Below are 18,277 nucleotides of genomic sequence, written 5' to 3'. Positions count from 1 at the left end.
GTGAACATTTAATGCCTCGTGACTGAACTCCTCTTCTGAAAAGACAGTGAGGGAAGCCACATGACTGAAACGTTTGTGACTACATGAGATTATACATTCAGTGCTTACATCTTATGATCTTTGTTCTCATTGCAGTTAGGAAGCCCGAACGTCCCTGTGGATTAACAATGATTATTTATGAGCCAGGTGCTAAGCAATTCCTTCATGACACCACACGTTTATTCCTCCTTTTGGCACATGCCATCAGTTAAGTCAAACATCCCCTGCATGAAAGTTTAAAGTGACCTTTAGGCCATCAAAGTCTCAACACTTACCCTCACAAAAGGCATTCAGTCACAGGATTTTACAGCGCTAATGTGCCACCAATATCAGTGTCAAGTTTAATGGACGTCAAAGAAAGCAAGATACAGTTTCTTATAACATTTATTATCCCAAATGCAGACAGGTTACATGCGTTTGCTTGTCCTCTTGTACACAATGCTGCCAAGAGTCAAAGTCTGGGGGGAGAGGGGTACAAAAAAAAAAGTGTCACATTATAAATGCAAGTGTTATTCAATAAGTTACATTAGTTTGGTCTACTCACATTGAATAGTGTGTTTCCGTCCACCAGTTCTGTGACAGACTCGATTCCCTTCAGGGAGACCTTCAGCTTGTTGCCATCAAGGCGAACCACAGACTTAAAGAGGCACAACAAGGTCAACGTGACATTTGCTTACAGTCAGAGTTCTGCATTCTTTTACTGCCCTGGCTTACCTTGACCTTCTCCCCGGTGAGAGTCTCCAGCTCGGCCTCCTGTCCTATCTGGAAGGAGTTGACGAGGACCTTGGAGCCGGTGGTGACGGTCACTTTGAAGTGGTCACCAGTCTGCTCGATCTCAGAGATGCTCTTGATGTCTTTGCCTTTCTGGATGAGTTCATCAGGGAGACCTCAAGACAGAAAAACAACTGGTTGAGAAACCGCTCATTTACTAGCACAATACAGCTAGAAAAGCCAACAAAATATGTCTTTTTTGGGGTCAAATAACCTCAGTTCAAAATCCCTATGCAAACACTTTCAAAGCGTCTGGTCAAAAACCTTTAGGAAAGAGAGTTGCAAGCTCACCAATCGCCTTCATGAAAGGCTCAAAGTTCTCCTGAGACTCCAGTTGGTACTTTCCAGAAAACGACATGATGTCAGACACTGAAGGTAAGCAAGAGAAGCGGATCCCTGCTTATTTTATACTCTCAAACTCCAGGGCTGCAATCATTAACCACAGGTGTCTGAAATTAAGCCAGTTCCAGCCCACTTGCAGATCCACCACTGATAAGGACTGATAAAAGAAGTACTCGCTGACTAGACTAAAGTTAGATAGCTCTTCATGCAAAGGAGAGGAAACATGACTGTTACTTGGGGTTCACGCATAGACAATTAATGTAATAATGTCATCTGATGGCATTACATGAATCATACTCCAAAAGCTGCTGACTGCACATACTGCTGCTGTCAGGTTTAATTTTACTGCTTTCCCTCTTCCTTCCTCCACTTTCTGTTCCTTCTATTCATCCTTTTTCTCTCAGTTTTCCTCCCTTTTGTCTCTCCTTCAGCCAACTCTTTTCTTTGTTCTACATGCCCTTTTACGCCTTTTTCTTGTCTTTTTCAGTGCATGTCTCAAAGTTTAAGTGGGAATGTTATTAGTAAAATCAGGGGAAACATTTACTCTTGTTTTTTTTCCTGAATCAACGAAAACACAGATAGTATTTTTCTTTCAGTGTCAATATCACTATTAAGTGCCTTTGGTGTCCTCATCAGAATCACTCAGTTATTATGAAAATGTAGCAGAATAATGACACTCTGAGGTGCTTTTATAAATGGCCAAACATTTACACACATATCAATACAATAATAAGTCCCTTGAAATGAGTTTTCATTATTTTATACTTTTGTTTCATTTGCTGTACGTGATTTTGGCATGTCCCACACACTGCTCTGCTAACTACAGTGTGTGTAATAGATGGTTAAATGATATTAAATCCCCCAAAAAATTATATGGTTTTATTGTCCGCAACAAGTTATTTGATCAAATGAGTCATTTTGATCATGTATATTCTATTTTCATAATCATATTGAAAATGTTTCACGTGTCCCTGACATTGCTGTCCACCCTGTCAATATGGAGTAACTTCCCCCTCTGAAACCCTCATGTCCACTCTGTCATAGTGAAATATCAATTATTATAAAAACCTTTCAGAAATACTAAATCTATTGATTAAACAGTACATGATGCTAACTGAATCATGTTGCTAACTGAAGGTCCACCATGTGCACATTAAACCCTAACATTAGCCAAAAAGGTCCACTCTGTCTTTGTCTACCCTGTCAGCAAGTTTTCCATTGCATGGTGGACATTATTTAGTTATTATCCAAATACTTTACTGATCAAATAAAATATATTGTTGAGAAAGGGACTTAATATCTTTCTGAAAATGCATAATTTATATTCACTATGTAATTACAATCTATTTACTCTACTTTGAACGTGTCCATGACAGGGTAGACATATGTGGCTGTTTGCAAGTGCATTGGCTACATGCAGTTAATTTATAAAAAAGTGTGGGAGCTTGACCAAAATGCATTTCTAACAGCATAACATCTACGTAACACAATGCATGTGAAGTTCAATGAAAATTTTTTTTTTGGAAATGGGAAGTCCTAAAGGCACCTTATGGTGCTATTGACCCGGTTCACAAGAAAAGGAAGTAGTTTATATTCACAAATTAAAAATTCATAAATATTATTGTGTAATATATTTGCAGCCTGATAAGAAAAGCCCTGCTGCAGCGTAGACTGCTTTATCTTTGTAATGATCCTTTACGTATTAAAGGATCATTACACAGACTTTACTCAGGTCCCCAGGTTCAAGATAAGATTTGTGAAAAAAGAGAGTGGTGCAAAGTGGTGCAATCATACACAGTTTCAATAGTTCATCAACCTCCTTTGTTTCATTCGTTTTACAGCGTTCACCTCGACAACTGAATGAGAGCTTGTGGTCAAACCACCAAGTAAAAAATAAAAAAAATGGATCAAAGGTGACTACCGTACTAAAAAAACTCCATAACTATTGCAACAGTGATATTGTGTCACTTGAGTTGTGCCACGATAACACACACACACACACACACACACACACACACACACACACACCGTCATATGAGGACCCTTTGGATCCATCTGAAAAGATAAAGACAGTGGTCTTTGCACGTTGATAGTGGAATAGAGTGTAGCGCCGCAGCCCGATAAGCTTCATGCTGACTTGTCCTTTGCTCCGTAGAAAAAACGATTCAGAGGGTTAACTGAAGCCAAGTTTTAGCCAGGTGGGGATCCTAACTGAAAAAACCCAACACCATTTTATACTCTCTCAAAACTTTATTTCAACATGCAGATATCTGGATCATCACTGTCAATAAGCATCACTCTTTTCATACATAAAAATATATTGACACAGGCACTCTACAGAAGTACTCCAGGGAAAAGAGCAATGACAAACATAGAGGTACAACTACATGAACTACACAACTACAAGTCCCACGGCGTCTCTACGGCTGAAGAGTTTCCCATGAGACCTCGCTGTCAGCAGCAGCTCATTGGTGAACTCGATGGGGAGAATTGAGACCAGTCAGATGCAGGAGCCGGAGGATGATGTCACCGGGGTCGCTGCCTTCGAATTGGCCGTTCTGGTCGTCTCCTTCCTCCTCGACGAGGCAGGATTGGTCTGTAGTGCAGCTTTCTGTAAAACGGTTCAGACAGAAACAAGCAAAAGAGGAGTTATTGATAAGAACTGGGTTGTGTGTTACAGCAGATATGTTGTTATCAGGTGGTTTGACCTAGGACTGTGAACCTTTTCAGAACAAGAGGGCATATGATCGCATGATCTCAGATGCAAAGACACAGCGTGCTGCTTATTTATTTGTACATGGATTGATTTGTTCCCCTTAAGTGAAACAAAGCTTGAAATACCATATAATCTGCTAGAAAATAGCATGAATCAATCATATATGGTGGGAAATAACAAGTACATTTACTCCTCAAATTCAAAGTTTGTTTAGTGATTTTACTCTACTGCAGGAAAATATTGTGCTCTTTACTCCACTAGACACTATAAGACAACTATTAGCTTTTCAGATTCAGATGTTAAACACGAATCATGAGCAAATAAATCCCAATGCTTTGTTATAGTCAATTAAACCACCCAATAGGAAAGGAAAAAACTAGAATCAGTTGTCAACCATAGTATATAGTTATACTATATACTACTATATGGAACGATAGTTCCATAGTAATGCAATGCAGTAACTAAGAGCGAATGGTATAATAATTAATCGACAGAACCTTATGCTTTAAGTTAATGTTGCTGATAATACGTCTTGATTTAATCCCTTTCGTAAAGTTCGAAATGCAGGACTTTTATTTTAACAGAGGTCGACATTTACTCAAGAAAAAGTTCTGAATACTTCTTCCACCACTCCCCAAATGCACTTCAGGACATCCTGACCTGCATCACAGCAGATTCCTGAAGCGGCGCAGCGTCCTCCCTCAGATCCACAGGGTCTCCCTCCCGCCTGGCAGGGGGTGAGCAGGTAGTTCTCCTCCACGCAGCGAGCCGTTTCCTGGGAGCCCAGCAGGCAGCCGAGGCCCTCCCCGCAGCAGATACTGGGGCCGAAGCAGCGGCCCCTGTCTCCGGGGCCACAGGACATGCACTGGAAGAGCAAATTATTGATTATTATAGCTGTTATTGAGAATATGTTGATGCAATTTAGCACATTGTTTAGCATTGTCAATATAACAATCCCCTTAGTTGTTATTTCCTTTTTTCTTATTTGACCATGAGAGTCCAAACTAAAAATATAATGTTTTAGGAGGTACATTGACATGTACTGTTTAATAAATTGTTGTTCCTTATCTACATCAAAGCTATGATTATAGAGGGTGTTGTATGATGTTCAGATTATAAAACCCTTTTGGGCAATATGAATAAAATTAACTCTTTGAACCTAGCAGACATTGGTTAGTTTATGATTTTTTCCGTATATATATTGGGAAAAGCAGCTCACCTTTCGCAGCGGTGCATCCATGATGGACCTCTTCCCCCCGATAGGACAGTTAGAGATGTAACACGCTGAACATAAGGACAGGAGGAAGAGTAGGCACACGGACACAGCAGCTCCAGTCATTTCTGTTGAGAAAGATGAAAAAAAGTAGTTAACTTCCAAATGTACAAAACTATCCACTGACCACAACATCTAGACACTAATCTGCAGAAACAAAAACTCACTTGTTGCTTAATCTCTTGACGTAGATGCGATGGATGTGTTGCTTCCAGATGCCCCTTGATGCTTCTTCTGTTCTTGGTGCCTCTGAGATGTCTTATATACTTCCAGAGCTTCTTCTGAGAGTGACACAGAAACCCAAAAGACACTTAGAGATCCTTAATGAGCTCGTTTTAGTTCCTATCACCTCCGGAAATGAAGCTGACCACTGGGCCGCCCGGGTCAAAAGGGCCCGGCAGGTCTGTGGCCCTGGTTTGATTCTTGCTCTCGAGAATTATTACAGGAGGGCTCGTGGTGCGTGACCGCGCATGTAAGAGAGGACAGGGATGTCAGAGAGGTCAGGAAGTGAATGGGGAGATGGAATACGAAGCATGAGGGGATACGAGTGAATACAAGCGGCAATCTCAAAGATCCTCGTTAAAGTTAAAGTATCGTCAAAGGAGGTAACACAATGGTGATTGAGCTTATGGCCCACTGATGAAAGTACAGTAAAAATGTCATTAAATCAATTCATTAATTAAAGATTCCATAGTGCAAAATGTAAAACCTTCATGTATTTTTGTATTATCATCATTAAGCAGGTCTAAGTGCTGTATAAATAATGTGAAAGCATCGAAAACACTCAATCCATGGAGAAATACACAAAGACAATTTTCAGGACATGTGCCTTTAAAACGAGCCATCAGGATGTCTGTACGGTGTTGATGTCACTATTTACAATACATATCGACCATTTCACAGTTTTAAACTTAAACTTTCTAAAGGCTCGGTTTATTTACGGTTGCAGTTGAGATGAATGACATCAGCTGACAGGAAGTAAACATGGACCCAAGCTAACGAAGCTTTTTAGACGGAGGGTGAATACAGGTGTATCCAGACAGTTAAAGCATGTAAATGTGTTCCAGTAGCAACCACAAATGCCCATGTGAACATGGAAATGAGCATGATATGTCTCCTTTACATTCATATTTTCCAGGACAGATGAGGAAGTTGCAAAAAGCTGGTTTAAAAAAGTTTGTCTCTGCACCTCGGCCTGCTGAAAACAAAAACAATGGCGAGGAAACACAAAGACACACTCACACACGCACACACACTACACATATTCTTTTCTATTAATAAAGTCCTTAATTCCTCGCAGAAATTGAGGCACACATTGTGCAGGTCTGAGGTTAATTGCTTTTATGGGCTAATTAACACAGCTAATGATCAGCCACAGACCATAAAAAACAGTTTCCCCGTTTCAATGATATGAGCTCAATTACTGCCGCTCCCTCCTAGATCCACTAACTGCCACCTCATCTCTATCAAAAATAAATTCAAAACGTCGCCTGTGTTTGACATCGAGACGTGGGCTCACATTACTTTCTGATTTGTTGTCATGTGCCACTCAGACAATGGGCCGCTCTTGCCTCCTAGTGGATGTGGTGACACTTTTAACTATCCATGCTTTCTTTTTCCTTCGTCTGTTACTGTTTATATCCGTCATGCTTATGCTAGGGGTGGACAAAATAACAGGAGCACCAAAAATGGCCATAGAGAGAGAAGAAAGAAAGAAGAACTTAACACCACATGTTTCACGTTATCTCTATGTTATCGTGCAGCGCCACGTATGATGCACAATATGCATCTAACTGGCTTTACCATGAACTTCATCTGCTGCAAACTAAAATACATAAAGTGCTTTTAGTGCTTGAAATCTCAATGATTTCATTAACGTTTATGAAATCAGTCATTACTAACATGCGCTTCTTTGAGCTGTGTTAAGAGAAAGAGCTGCTTCTAACAGACTGAGATCCTCGCCCATCGCTCCACTTCACAGCCGCTAAACATTCAAACTGCATTGTTTTCTTCTGCAACATCACATTTCGCCATTCCTCCAAAAGCTGTGCAAAATCCCTTTTTCATAGAGAAAAGGAGATGTCTATCTAGTGTTTCCTTATTTTTCTGCAGGAAGGCACTCGGCTTGTTGACTTCCTCTCCCCTCCCTTCCTTCCTTCTCTCCGAAGGTACTCATCTGAAAAATGAGAACAAAGTGATTGTTCCTGTTCTCTTTCTTAAGTCACTTCAAATGCTATCCGTGGACGGGCGGCTCATTGTCAGGAGGGTTGCCGTGCGAGCAGGAGGGAGAGAAACGCAGGTACAGGTACAACAACAGCAGCAGCAGCTGCAGCACTTCAGACAAACAGCATCACAGAAAACACACTTGGCTACACTCAACTGGTGAGTTACACACACACACACACACACACACACACCAAGAATTTGCTGCAGCCTCACACAAACACACACTTACATGGCACTGGCTGGCATATGAGGAGGAGCTTCAGCTTTTAATGGATGGTTTGGAATGCATGGTGTGGCAAAGTGGCGCCCGGCGTCTCTGCATAGTGCAACTTCAGTGCGAGAGGTGAAGAGGATAAAAGACCAGGCTCACTTCCAGGGGAGCGTTTGAAACTGACTGAAAGGGAATTATTGACAATTTCAGTGTGCATCTGAAAGTGCTGCAAAATCTTTGGAAGTGGCAGAATTACATTCTTCTTGCATTCTGCCTGTGATCTATGCTTTCTAAGTACTTGCCATTATTTATTGATATGGAGTGATATTCCTGGTTTTCAGAGAGATGTTTTTTGTTTTTGTGGAAACAACATGACACTGAATTATATGAAATGTGAATGTATCTGTCATCTTTACGCTGATCTTCATCTCATGGCATTTTTAAAGCGAAAACACACAAAAAAAAAAAATTGTTCAGCATATAAATGAGAATCTGCAGCTTATCTTTGCTTTCCTTTTAGGTTTGGGTCAGAAAACAAGACATTGATGACAAGATGTATTTGAATTTTTAAGAAATTTAAACTGGTTGATCTCAGACGATTATTTGAGATCAATCTACAGATTAATCAACATTGAAAATAATCTGCAGTTGTATTGCATGTGCATTGTGGTATGGCGAGTGTAGTTGCAGCATTTGCAACAACCAACAGAGAACATGTAGCAGACATAAAGTAGAACTGTGCTTCAGTGGATTGATAGTAGTTTCTCATTGATAAGCACCGAGCTATTTACAGGAACAGAATAGATACATACAACATTGCTAAGCACATTTCAGATGTCATGCAGAAGTAAGACAGTTCCCTTCTGACCGTCATCTTTTCACCCATGACCATCATCTACACTGAAGCATGGACATGCACATTGCAGTGGAGATGCTATTCATAGCTATGACATGTTAAAATTTCACAGGTTTAAATGTATCAGTTATCTAATCGCCCACTGACTTCAGGCTGCACACAGCGATACAGATTAAAACATCCTGTATAGCATTATCAGTGGAGGAGAAAAGGGGAAGTTCTTCCTGGCTGTCAGTGCAACAAACAAAAAAAAGAAAAAGATGAACAGAGGAGAGAAAAAACGACATGGAGAAGCAAAAAGTGTGCGTGAGGTGGAGGTGAACATTTCACAGATAACTTCCTACTTTTTGGAGAGGAGGAGATCTGTGAGAAAAAAAGAAGTGGTAGGTTTCAGGTTGAACACTGAAAGGTGTGGGTGTCAACACTGTGCGTGGAGGCAGTTACATCGCTTCCACAGAAACCTTCAGACACAGTTTCATATCAGAAAAGAAACCAGATCGGAGTCTTTGGACACTTGTACTTCACTTGGGTATTTCACTTTACTCTCCTACTCTAAATACTGTACTTTTTTACTGTAATCATAGCTGTAATCATTCTCAGAAGACATATGATGATCTTGAAATAAACAAGCTTTGACCGAAAAGGGGCCCTTTATCAAAGAGACAGTTTTCCTCATAAAAGGTCAGCAGGTTAAATTTAAATATCTGTTAGAGGAAAAGTTATCAAATATTTCACATTAAAAAGTAAAGATACAGGTTTTTTTTTTTACCTCTAAGTCATCTAATCATCACCCATTAAAATGTTTCTTGTGATCAGCTCCATCATCAACAATAAATAATCTAATGTAATATATTTGACTATATCAGCCACTGGAGCTATTTTTCTGCAGAACGTGTACTTTTACTTGCTCTACATTTCGCCTCTATTACATACTTACGAGTAATTTTAGACTGTGGTATTGCAACATCTACTTAAGTAAAGGATCTGAATACATCTTCCACCACTGTAACCTCTTATTGTACTCTTTCTTCTTGTACTCTTTCTAATGCAGAGAAAGATGGAAACGGACCGAGTGAATTTCTCACCAGCAAGACGGTCACCCCTCAGAGAGGAGCTAAGACAAGTATCTCGGCTGAGTTTCTACTTAAGCCCACCTCCGCTCAACATTAAGCCCCCCAAATTCTCCCCTCCCAGATACCCCAGCATGTCACCCAGCAGAGACTACAGCTCGTTCAGCCCCCCGGCCTTCTTTCCCATGCTCGGTCCCGGTTACGCCCAAAAGGAAGGATCCCAAAAACGCAAACGCACGCCTCTCAAAGTAGACGCCCAAGGAGGTGAATCTCCTGACAGAGGAGTGGAGGCGGCTGACGAAAGCCGCAGTAAGAAGACGGTGCACCTCTCTCACATCCCCTTCTCCCTCCACCCTCCTAAGCCCATCCCCGGTATGATCGAGCTAAACACCCTGAAGCTTCATCACAGATCACCAGGTATGACTCTACCTGTGCAGGTGAAACAGGAGCCTCTCAGTCCTTCCCCTGTTTGGTCTCCCTCCCCTCTCCTCCTCCATCCTCCATACTTCCCACCTCTCCACCACAGCCTCCTCCCATACCCCTTCTTCATGCCTGGCCCCGTCATGCACCTCTCTCCTGGTTCTTTCTACCCAAGAGAGGACCTCCGCCCCGGGCATCGCGGCCGCGAAGGACCCCCTCGGGGTGGGCAGACCAGTGCCGAAAAGCTCGGTCTCAACGTCCACGTGGATGACAGTTATTATGTAGAAGTGGGCGGAGGCCAGAAGAGATGGAAGTGTCGCATGTGTGAGAAGTCCTACACCTCCAAGTACAACCTGGTAACGCACATCCTCGGCCACAACGGCATCAAGCCACATGGATGCCACCTGTGTGGGAAGCTGTTTAAGCAGCTGAGCCACCTGCACACACACCTGCTCACCCACCAGGGCATGAGGCCACACAAGTGCCAGGTGTGCCACAAAGCCTTCACTCAGACCAGCCACCTGAAGAGACACATGATGCAGCACAGTGATGTGAAGCCGTACAGGTAGATGTTTTGACAGCAGACTGTGTTTATTTTCAACTGTCCTCTTTTTTTTACGCTGATTTTTCACAAACTTTACCCGCCCCTCCAGCTGCAGTGTGTGCGGGAGAGGTTTTGCGTACCCCAGTGAGCTTCGCGCCCACGAGCTGAAGCACGACAAAGGACAGGAGAACGTGTGTGTGGAGTGCGGGCTGGATTTCCCCACGCTGGCCCAGCTGAAGAGGCATTTGACCGGCCATCGCGGCCCCACCTTGTACAGGTGAGCACAAAACTGCTTCTTCCTTTTGCTGATGATTGTATTCGTAACACAATAGTTGGACATTTTGGGAAATACCGTTTTTCTCGATGAAAGATAGACACCAATCACAAAATATGAAGTTACAGCTAGTAGCTAGTTAGCTTAGCAAGTTAGCTAGTCGCATGATCCCACGTAAGACAACCATGTGTTCCATATACACTTGCATATAGCTTCATATTTACCGTACACACATTAGAGAGTGGTATCGATCTTCTCATCTAATTCAGAAAGCAAACGCGTGAACTTCTGCTTTAACAGTTAAGCTTTCTATTTGTCTCAATAAAGCGGTTAACCGTAGAGGCGACATGTTGTTCCTGCAGGTGTGCAGAGTGCCAGAAGACGTTCCAGTACCCGAGCCAGCTTCAGAACCACATGATGAAACACAAAGACATCAGACCGTACATCTGCAGCGAGTGTGGGATGGAGTTCATCCAGTCGCACCACCTGAAACAGCACACGCTCACTCACAAAGTAGGTATGATTAGGAGGACCAAGATAAACACCGCATTTTTTCATATATAGATACTTGTTGGAGGCAAAGACATGGATTTTGGGCATCAAACAGAGTTATCAATTTTGCTGTCAAATCAAGACATTTCCATTATTCCTTGTGCACATTTCGGATAGCTGAAGTAGTTTGGACGTTAGCCTAACAGGTTGTTTTGGCAGCTGTCTCAAAGCAATTTCCCCAAATAATCAGGTTTCTGAAGCTATTTTTAATACCATAACATCCCGTTTTCATCTTTATTTCCACTTTATGTGCATACAAACTTGATTCCACACTGTTTGACGTATGAAATATACGGTAGTTAGTATGTGAAGTAGTATGATGTTTACATTGAGCGACATGTTGAAACCCAAGTCTTCTGATGTCTTGATATCATTTCATACAAATTTCTCACAAAAAAAAACAAAAAAATATGGTATCTTTGGAAACTTTGTTTTTCAAATAAAGAGGTTAAAATAAAGACATTCTTTACGTCTCTGCCTCCACCATCTCTCGTTCTTCAGGGCGTGAAGGAGCACAAGTGTCGCATCTGTGGGCGTGAGTTCACCCTGTTGGCAAACATGAAGCGCCACGTCCTCATCCACACCAACATTCGGGCCTACCAGTGCCACATGTGCTTCAAGAGTTTCGTCCAAAAACAGACCCTGAAGGCTCACATGATCGTCCATTCGGACATCAAGCCCTATAAATGCAAGGTTGGTCAAATCTTTCTTTGGGTTGTGTTTTGGCCTTCAGTTCCTCTTTCGCTCACTGAGAGAAAGATTAGTTAGCACACATAGCTAGCTTAGCTTAGCATATAGACTGGAAACGGGGGTAATCAGCGAGCCTATAGCTCCATCCAAAGACAAAATAAATGCACCTATCAGCACCTCTAAAGCTCAGAAGTCATTGCATTCATTAGAATTCATACACAAATCAGATTGTAAACTTAGAGCTAGGCTTCCCCTTGTTTCTAGTCTTTGTAATAAGCCACTGGTGTAAAAATATTAAGCTTGATGTCAAAAAGTCAGTTTTATTGTCACTTCCTCCATTTGTGCAAACATACAGAGGATCTGAAATTATGTTTCTCTACTGTCTGACATAAAGTGAATAGTGCAAAACAGCTAAAAAATAGACAACATATAACCTATAACCAACATATAACATAGTGCAAAAACATATAAACATAGTGCAAAAACAGTTAAAAAAAAAAGAAAGTAAAAGATAGACAACATATAAACAGCAACATAAACAAACGTTTAACAAATGTTAAGTGTCTGGCATAATAATGGTATTAATTCTTCTCCTCTCAGCCTCTGCAATGTATTCTACTGTGAGGGGTTTGGATATGCATTGAGACTCCAGGTGCTACTTTTATTGAAAACTTAATTAACCAATGTGCATTTATTGATAATCACAGTCAAGAACCTTTAATATTTAGCTGCTATTTAAGGATTTCCCCACTTTTCTGGAGAGTCTGGCTCAAGACGATGACCAGATAGCAGAGAGGCTTTTGGCAGTAGGAGCCTCCTTGTCCATAGGAAGGATATCGCCGCACAAACTGCCTCTCTAACAATGGCCCCCCCAGCCTCCCCGGAGAAAAGGGCCCTCAAATAGATTTCATCTCGCTTTCTCTGCTGCTGGAGGGAGCTTCCTGTTTTCTCACGGTCCTCTTGGACAGTTTACAGTCCCTCTCTCCTCCTGAAGGAAAGGACCACCCTAATAAAAAAGAATGCAGAGGAAGGACAGCGCAGGAGTTGCCCTTCCCTGTTCTCCTCCTGGCCCAGTCTCGATGTTGCTTCCTCTCTCTTTCTGTTTTTCTTGTGCGTGTGTGCGTGTGTGTGTGTGTATGTGTGTGTGTGTGTGTGTGTGTGTGTGTGTGTGTGTGTGTGTGTCAGGGAGTGAGAGAGAGACAGAGGGGGGAAGACAAAGAGGAAAGAAAGAAAACAAGGACAGGAGGAGGGAGAAAGGGTGTGTCTGACTGCCTGCACATTCATTCATGATTACGTGTCGCTCAGTCTGCGCAAATTAGCCAACAAAGGAGATTTGGCAGAGAAAGAAAAATAATAGGTGGATGGTGTTGTTGACCTTTTGTTTTTGCTTCCCCGAATAGTGTTTACGACAGTCAGTGGCGGAAAGTAATCAAATACTTTGTTTGCATGCTATTTTGTGGTATTTATTTTTACTTCTATTCCACTGCATTTCAGAGGGAAATAATTTAATTTTTATTCACTCAACAACATTTATCCACCAGCAAGAGTTACAAGTTACTTTGCTGATATAAATATGACATGATCATTTCAAATTGACTAAACTGGTATATGAAGTAGTCAAAATGATCCACACCACAGCCAATTATAAATACATCATAATGAGTTATGATAAAGCACTTTGAAATAGGGAATCCTGGGAAATATATGACATTTTACCACTCTCATGTCTGTATGGTAAACATGTAGCCTGATCCAGAAGCTAATTAGCTTATCTTAGCATAAATACTGGAAATGGGGAACCCGCTATAGCGCCAGCAAAGACTCCAGGAAGCTGCTCTGCTGAGTTTCAATGAATTTTACGTCAGCCATGTGCACATTTTAAGTTGCTTATATGGCGCTATACATTTCTCTCCCTTTGTCTCTCAGCTTTGTGGGAAGGAGTTCAACAGGATGCACAACCTGATGGGCCACATGCATCTCCACTCCGACAGCAAACCCTTCAAATGCCTTTACTGCCCGAGCAAGTTCACGCTAAAGGGAAACCTCACCAGACACATGAAGGTCAAACACGGCGTCATGGACAGAGGACTGGATGAAAGACGTAAGGATAGGATACACATACTGACGATGGTTTATTGATTTTTTTTATTTATTGCAGCAAAAGTTGCTCGCTGTAATTCATAATTTTTCTGACTTCAGTGTTTCGCCGAAGAGGCCGATTCTGCATGTCCACTCCCATGGGCCTCCTCACCCGCTTCAGCCAAGAGGAACCGTTTGACCTTTCCCAGAAGCCCCCGGGGCTGCCCGGCCTCCGTCTCTCCCAGTCGGATGGCGAGAGCGTCCCCGGGAGCTCGTGTCAGGAGGAGGACGAGGAGAGTTTGTACAGAAGGAGCCAGTACAGCCCCGACGTGGACCAACACGAGGCGGCAGGCGAGGACCAGTACATGGCTGAGCTGGAGGAGAGAGGGCAGGGGTCTCCGGCTCAGGAGAAGCAGAAAGAAACGTGTCAGAGGGAGTCAGCTGCAGAGGGACACTCTGTAGATCCCAGAGGTGAGCAGTCAGAAGAGACATCCGAGATGGCAGAGCTAGAAGTGGATCAGAGACAGGTGAAATGAAGCATCGCTCGCGCACATGTGAATTGATGGGAGTTACGGGTCCAAGGGATGAAGAAGAGTCGTAACAGTCAGACAAAGAATGAGAAGAAGAAGCAGGTTTTAGGGAAGACTGATTATTTTTGTGACAGGAAAGTGAAGTAAAGTGTGCCTGTGTCTATAACTGAAACCGATCATGTGGTCTAGTAGTTTAGAACCGAAAGAAGAAAGATGAACATATCATTTTTATTAACCGAGCAGAAAGTAACAGTGAAGTAACTGAAGTACAAAGCTGTGAAGCGTAATGCATGTACAGAACATATCATACACGGATTAACAGTCACTGACAGAGGGTTAATGTGCTTTTATGAGTGGATAAGTATGATGAGTAATGAGTAAATATAATGCAAATGTTTTTTTTACAAATAATCTTGCAACATTGACTGAAATATGCAATTTCGCTTAACTTTAGCTGTCTTTTAAATGTATAAATCTATGATATTAAAATCAAAAATGTGTTATTCCTCAAACCATTGTGCATGTGTTGAGTTTATTTTGTTTGTTTGTGGGACATTGTGTTTTTGATATGACAAAGCTTGAGTTTTTCAAATCTTTGGTTTCTTTAAGAAATAAACTGTGATTTTGTTTTTTATGTCTAATGTTTAGATTTCGTTTTTTTTTTAAATCCTTTGTCTGCTAATACAAAAATAAAAACTTGACGCATGAACCCGTTAAATGAAGCTGCTGTTTGTGCTTTTAGACGCCTCATAAACACGAGCCTTTTGAAAGAATATGAAACCAGCCTGACACGTACTTTACCGAGCCAGAGGTGATTGCCGTGAGTTTCAAAAAGCTTGTCTTTCTCCTCCTGCTTCTCTTTCAAAGCAGAGGAAGAGGAAGAGAAAACACCTCTCCCCTTCTCTCTTTTAGGTTGCGATCAAACAGCCGTGACGGACACAGTGGGTGTCCCAGACAAAGGCTTTATATGTCTGTATGACTCAGAAGAAAGCATTGTTTCTGCTCATTGCAGAAGCCTCACTGAAAACAGAAATTTTACAAGAATGGAAAAGTTTTTTTTCTATATGGCGAAGAAGATACATCATCATGATCATCTTTTCTTGTACACAGGAAACACAGGGGAGTAATTTTTTCGGAGTTACTATTATTTTCCTCTAAAGTAGTAATATTTCATCATTTTGGAGCGTAATTAGCTGTAGCCTGTAGACTAGGAGCAAGAATAAAATCTATTGGAGTAAAACATCGTGACCACGCCCACCACGGTTTATGGGAGGAAGAGAGCTGAAGGGAGTTGAATCCAATTCTATATAGAATTCTACATAGAATTGAATCTAGTTCTATATAATTCTATTTTGAGTTGAATCTAGTTCTATAGAATTATATATTGATTTGAATCTAGTTATATATAGAATTATATACCGAATTTAATCTAGTTCTATATAATTCTATTTTGAGTTGAATCTAGTTCTATATAGAATTCTATATAGAATTTAATCTAGTTCTAGTAAATATATCATCATGTAGAGATAAATATGAACACCAAATATAGTTAAAAAAATACTCTGAATTATTAACTCTGAGGCAAGAGTAGATTTTACTCTATTAAGACTGCGAGCAAATGTTATATTTTTTAGAGAACTTTTTTTTTCAATTTGAATACAATTGACTGTGTATCGCATGAGCAAAAGGTAATTTATTCACTGTGTTTCTACATGACTCCCAGCTCTCTGGGCCGTGGAACCACTTATCCCTCACCCTGCTGTGCCGGTTCAGGTAAACAGCGAGTCCTTTTCTTGTCAGATGAAATGCAGAACAGCAGCTTCTCCATTTCTACCAGTGACGACCACCATGTCCAACAGGGCGAAACTGCAAACAGTTTGAGGAAGTTCTCACATCCTCCTCCCCTTTCCTTTACTCACCTACACGGTTCAATCCCAACCACCATCAGAGAGGAGCCCTCAGTTTGTTGTCACGGTCTACTATCTGGAATCAGCTCCTCTCAGCAGCATCGTGTTGTGCAATCTCTGAGGAACCATATAACCGACCACACCTCAAAGAGGATGATGTTTCACGAGGTTATTTTATCCCTCCTGTGTGTTTTTAACGAACTGAAACTTTAGAGATCATGGCAATGCAAAGACCCACACATGCGGGAGATAAGGTATACTGATGGGAACATGAATCCTGTGGTGGAAGAAGTTGTTTGTTCTGCTCGGCAAACACACGACAATCATAACCATGACGAGATGGAAAGATAGGAAAAAGACAAATACAGATTTGTGAATCAGTATCATCGTCATCATCATTATTAACTCAAATAAAGCTGTAAAATACAGTTGATGGTACACATTTACTGAGACACACGTTGTGGTTGGCCTTAAACATATAAATACAAATGTTAAACCACATTTCATGATGTCCAGGCTCAAAATATCCTGTATCCTGTGTATACAGAATGTATCTATCAAGAAGAGGTTAAAGCTACATCTTCCCATATCTAAAAAAGACTTCAACAATTTTGTTTTGTATTTCAGGTCAAAACCTTTATATACGTTTGCCACATAAAAAAAATACAACCCCACTAGAGGCAAAGAATAAGCACTTGAAGAGCATTTTTCCCATCTTCCTGCATACACTTTATATGCTGTTTGTTTTCAATTTAACTGCAAATATATAAAACTCCAAATCAATATGATAATCAGCATATTACTGTTGATTCTCTTATTTGATTGATTGAGCGACATGTGATGTATCTCCAGCATAACAACACAGTCACTACATCCAATAGTGTTGTTATTGCTGGGAAAAAAGTACCTCAACAAAACGACTCACATCATGTGTTTTTGTGTCTTCTGCCTTTCTGTCTCACTTACCTATCAGACACTGTGTAATGTGCTACAACATGCGATGCCACGGCTTTGGAATAAAATAAGGAGCAGAAAAGATGGGCGCGTAACTAAGCTGCTGAAAAGAAACACATCTGAATTCTTTGTCTCACTGGACCACAAACAAACAGCCCAGATGGGTGAAGAAGTTTTAGACTTCAGATGAAAAGTGATCGCTCACTATTGGCTCCAACAACACCAACAAGAGGACACAGCAGTGCACCAACGAAGCACAACAATGGAACAGTATAGAGAATATTCCTGAAAAGAAAGCTGCATCCCCACGTGTGTGCGTGGAGAAATGTTTATTTCCTGTCCGGTCTCTCTAGTGCAGCTCGTGCAAGAGCTTCCTGTTTTGCTGGCAAATGAGAAAACGAGATGGTGCTGAGATTCTTTCACGTTTTGTTAAAACAAAACTGTCCCACCCCAGTCGCAACCTGTCACCTCCTTTGACCCACGGCCAAGACAACTTGCTGTAATTAGCTGAGGGCTGTCATCATCTCAAACAAAAGCACTGAAAGGGAGAGAGGACAGCAGGTCAAAGGCCCTGCTGGACACAGAGAAATAAATATGCTTTATGGGAATGTTCTGGAAAATAAAACAGCTTTACTCTCAGTTTAGGGTGCCATCATGCCTTGTGCGTTACTTTGAGGGTGTGTTACTATTCCAGGGATTGTATGCAACCTTTTAAACATGACTGCATACATCTAATGTCCTGAGAAGCCTCAGGAAGCAGTCATCCATGATGCTGAGTGACTAACAGTGGGACTTTGCATGGCTTCATGTGCAGTGCCACGGG

The 18,277-nt window shown here is 41.4% G+C and overlaps 3 protein-coding genes across 3 annotated transcripts; 1 reads left to right on the top strand and 2 right to left on the bottom strand.

Moving 5' to 3' along the window:
* Positions 1–446: 446 nt before the first annotated feature.
* On the bottom strand, positions 447–1,168 carry LOC306740070 (fatty acid-binding protein, liver-type-like; the record flags this gene model as incomplete). Its single annotated transcript, XM_079222180.1, has 4 exons — positions 447–497; positions 584–676; positions 754–926; positions 1,102–1,168. The coding sequence occupies 4 exons, from the start codon at positions 1,166–1,168 to the stop codon at positions 447–449; spliced, it is 384 nt and encodes a 127-aa protein (XP_079078306.1).
* A 2,449-nt stretch (positions 1,169–3,617) lies between these two features.
* On the bottom strand, positions 3,618–5,207 carry oxt (oxytocin; the record flags this gene model as incomplete). The annotated part of the gene is made up of 3 exons (XM_079221625.1): positions 3,618–3,763; positions 4,529–4,733; positions 5,088–5,207. 3 exons carry the CDS (start codon positions 5,205–5,207, stop codon positions 3,618–3,620), a joined length of 471 nt encoding a protein of 156 aa, XP_079077751.1.
* Positions 5,208–7,371: 2,164 nt separating this feature from the next.
* On the top strand, positions 7,372–14,599 carry znf366 (zinc finger protein 366; the record flags this gene model as incomplete). The annotated part of the gene is made up of 7 exons (XM_079222294.1): positions 7,372–7,446; positions 9,486–10,489; positions 10,578–10,745; positions 11,105–11,255; positions 11,796–11,987; positions 13,911–14,085; positions 14,184–14,599. 7 exons carry the CDS (start codon positions 7,372–7,374, stop codon positions 14,597–14,599), a joined length of 2,181 nt encoding a protein of 726 aa, XP_079078420.1.
* Between the last annotated feature and the right edge of the window lie 3,678 nt (positions 14,600–18,277).

Source organism: Taurulus bubalis (genome assembly GCF_910589615.1).
Source record: "Taurulus bubalis genome assembly, chromosome: 8".
Taxonomy (NCBI): Eukaryota; Metazoa; Chordata; class Actinopteri; order Perciformes; family Cottidae; genus Taurulus; species Taurulus bubalis.
Note: the sequence above shows the minus strand (reverse complement) of the source record. Positions and strands in the feature narration are given on the sequence as shown.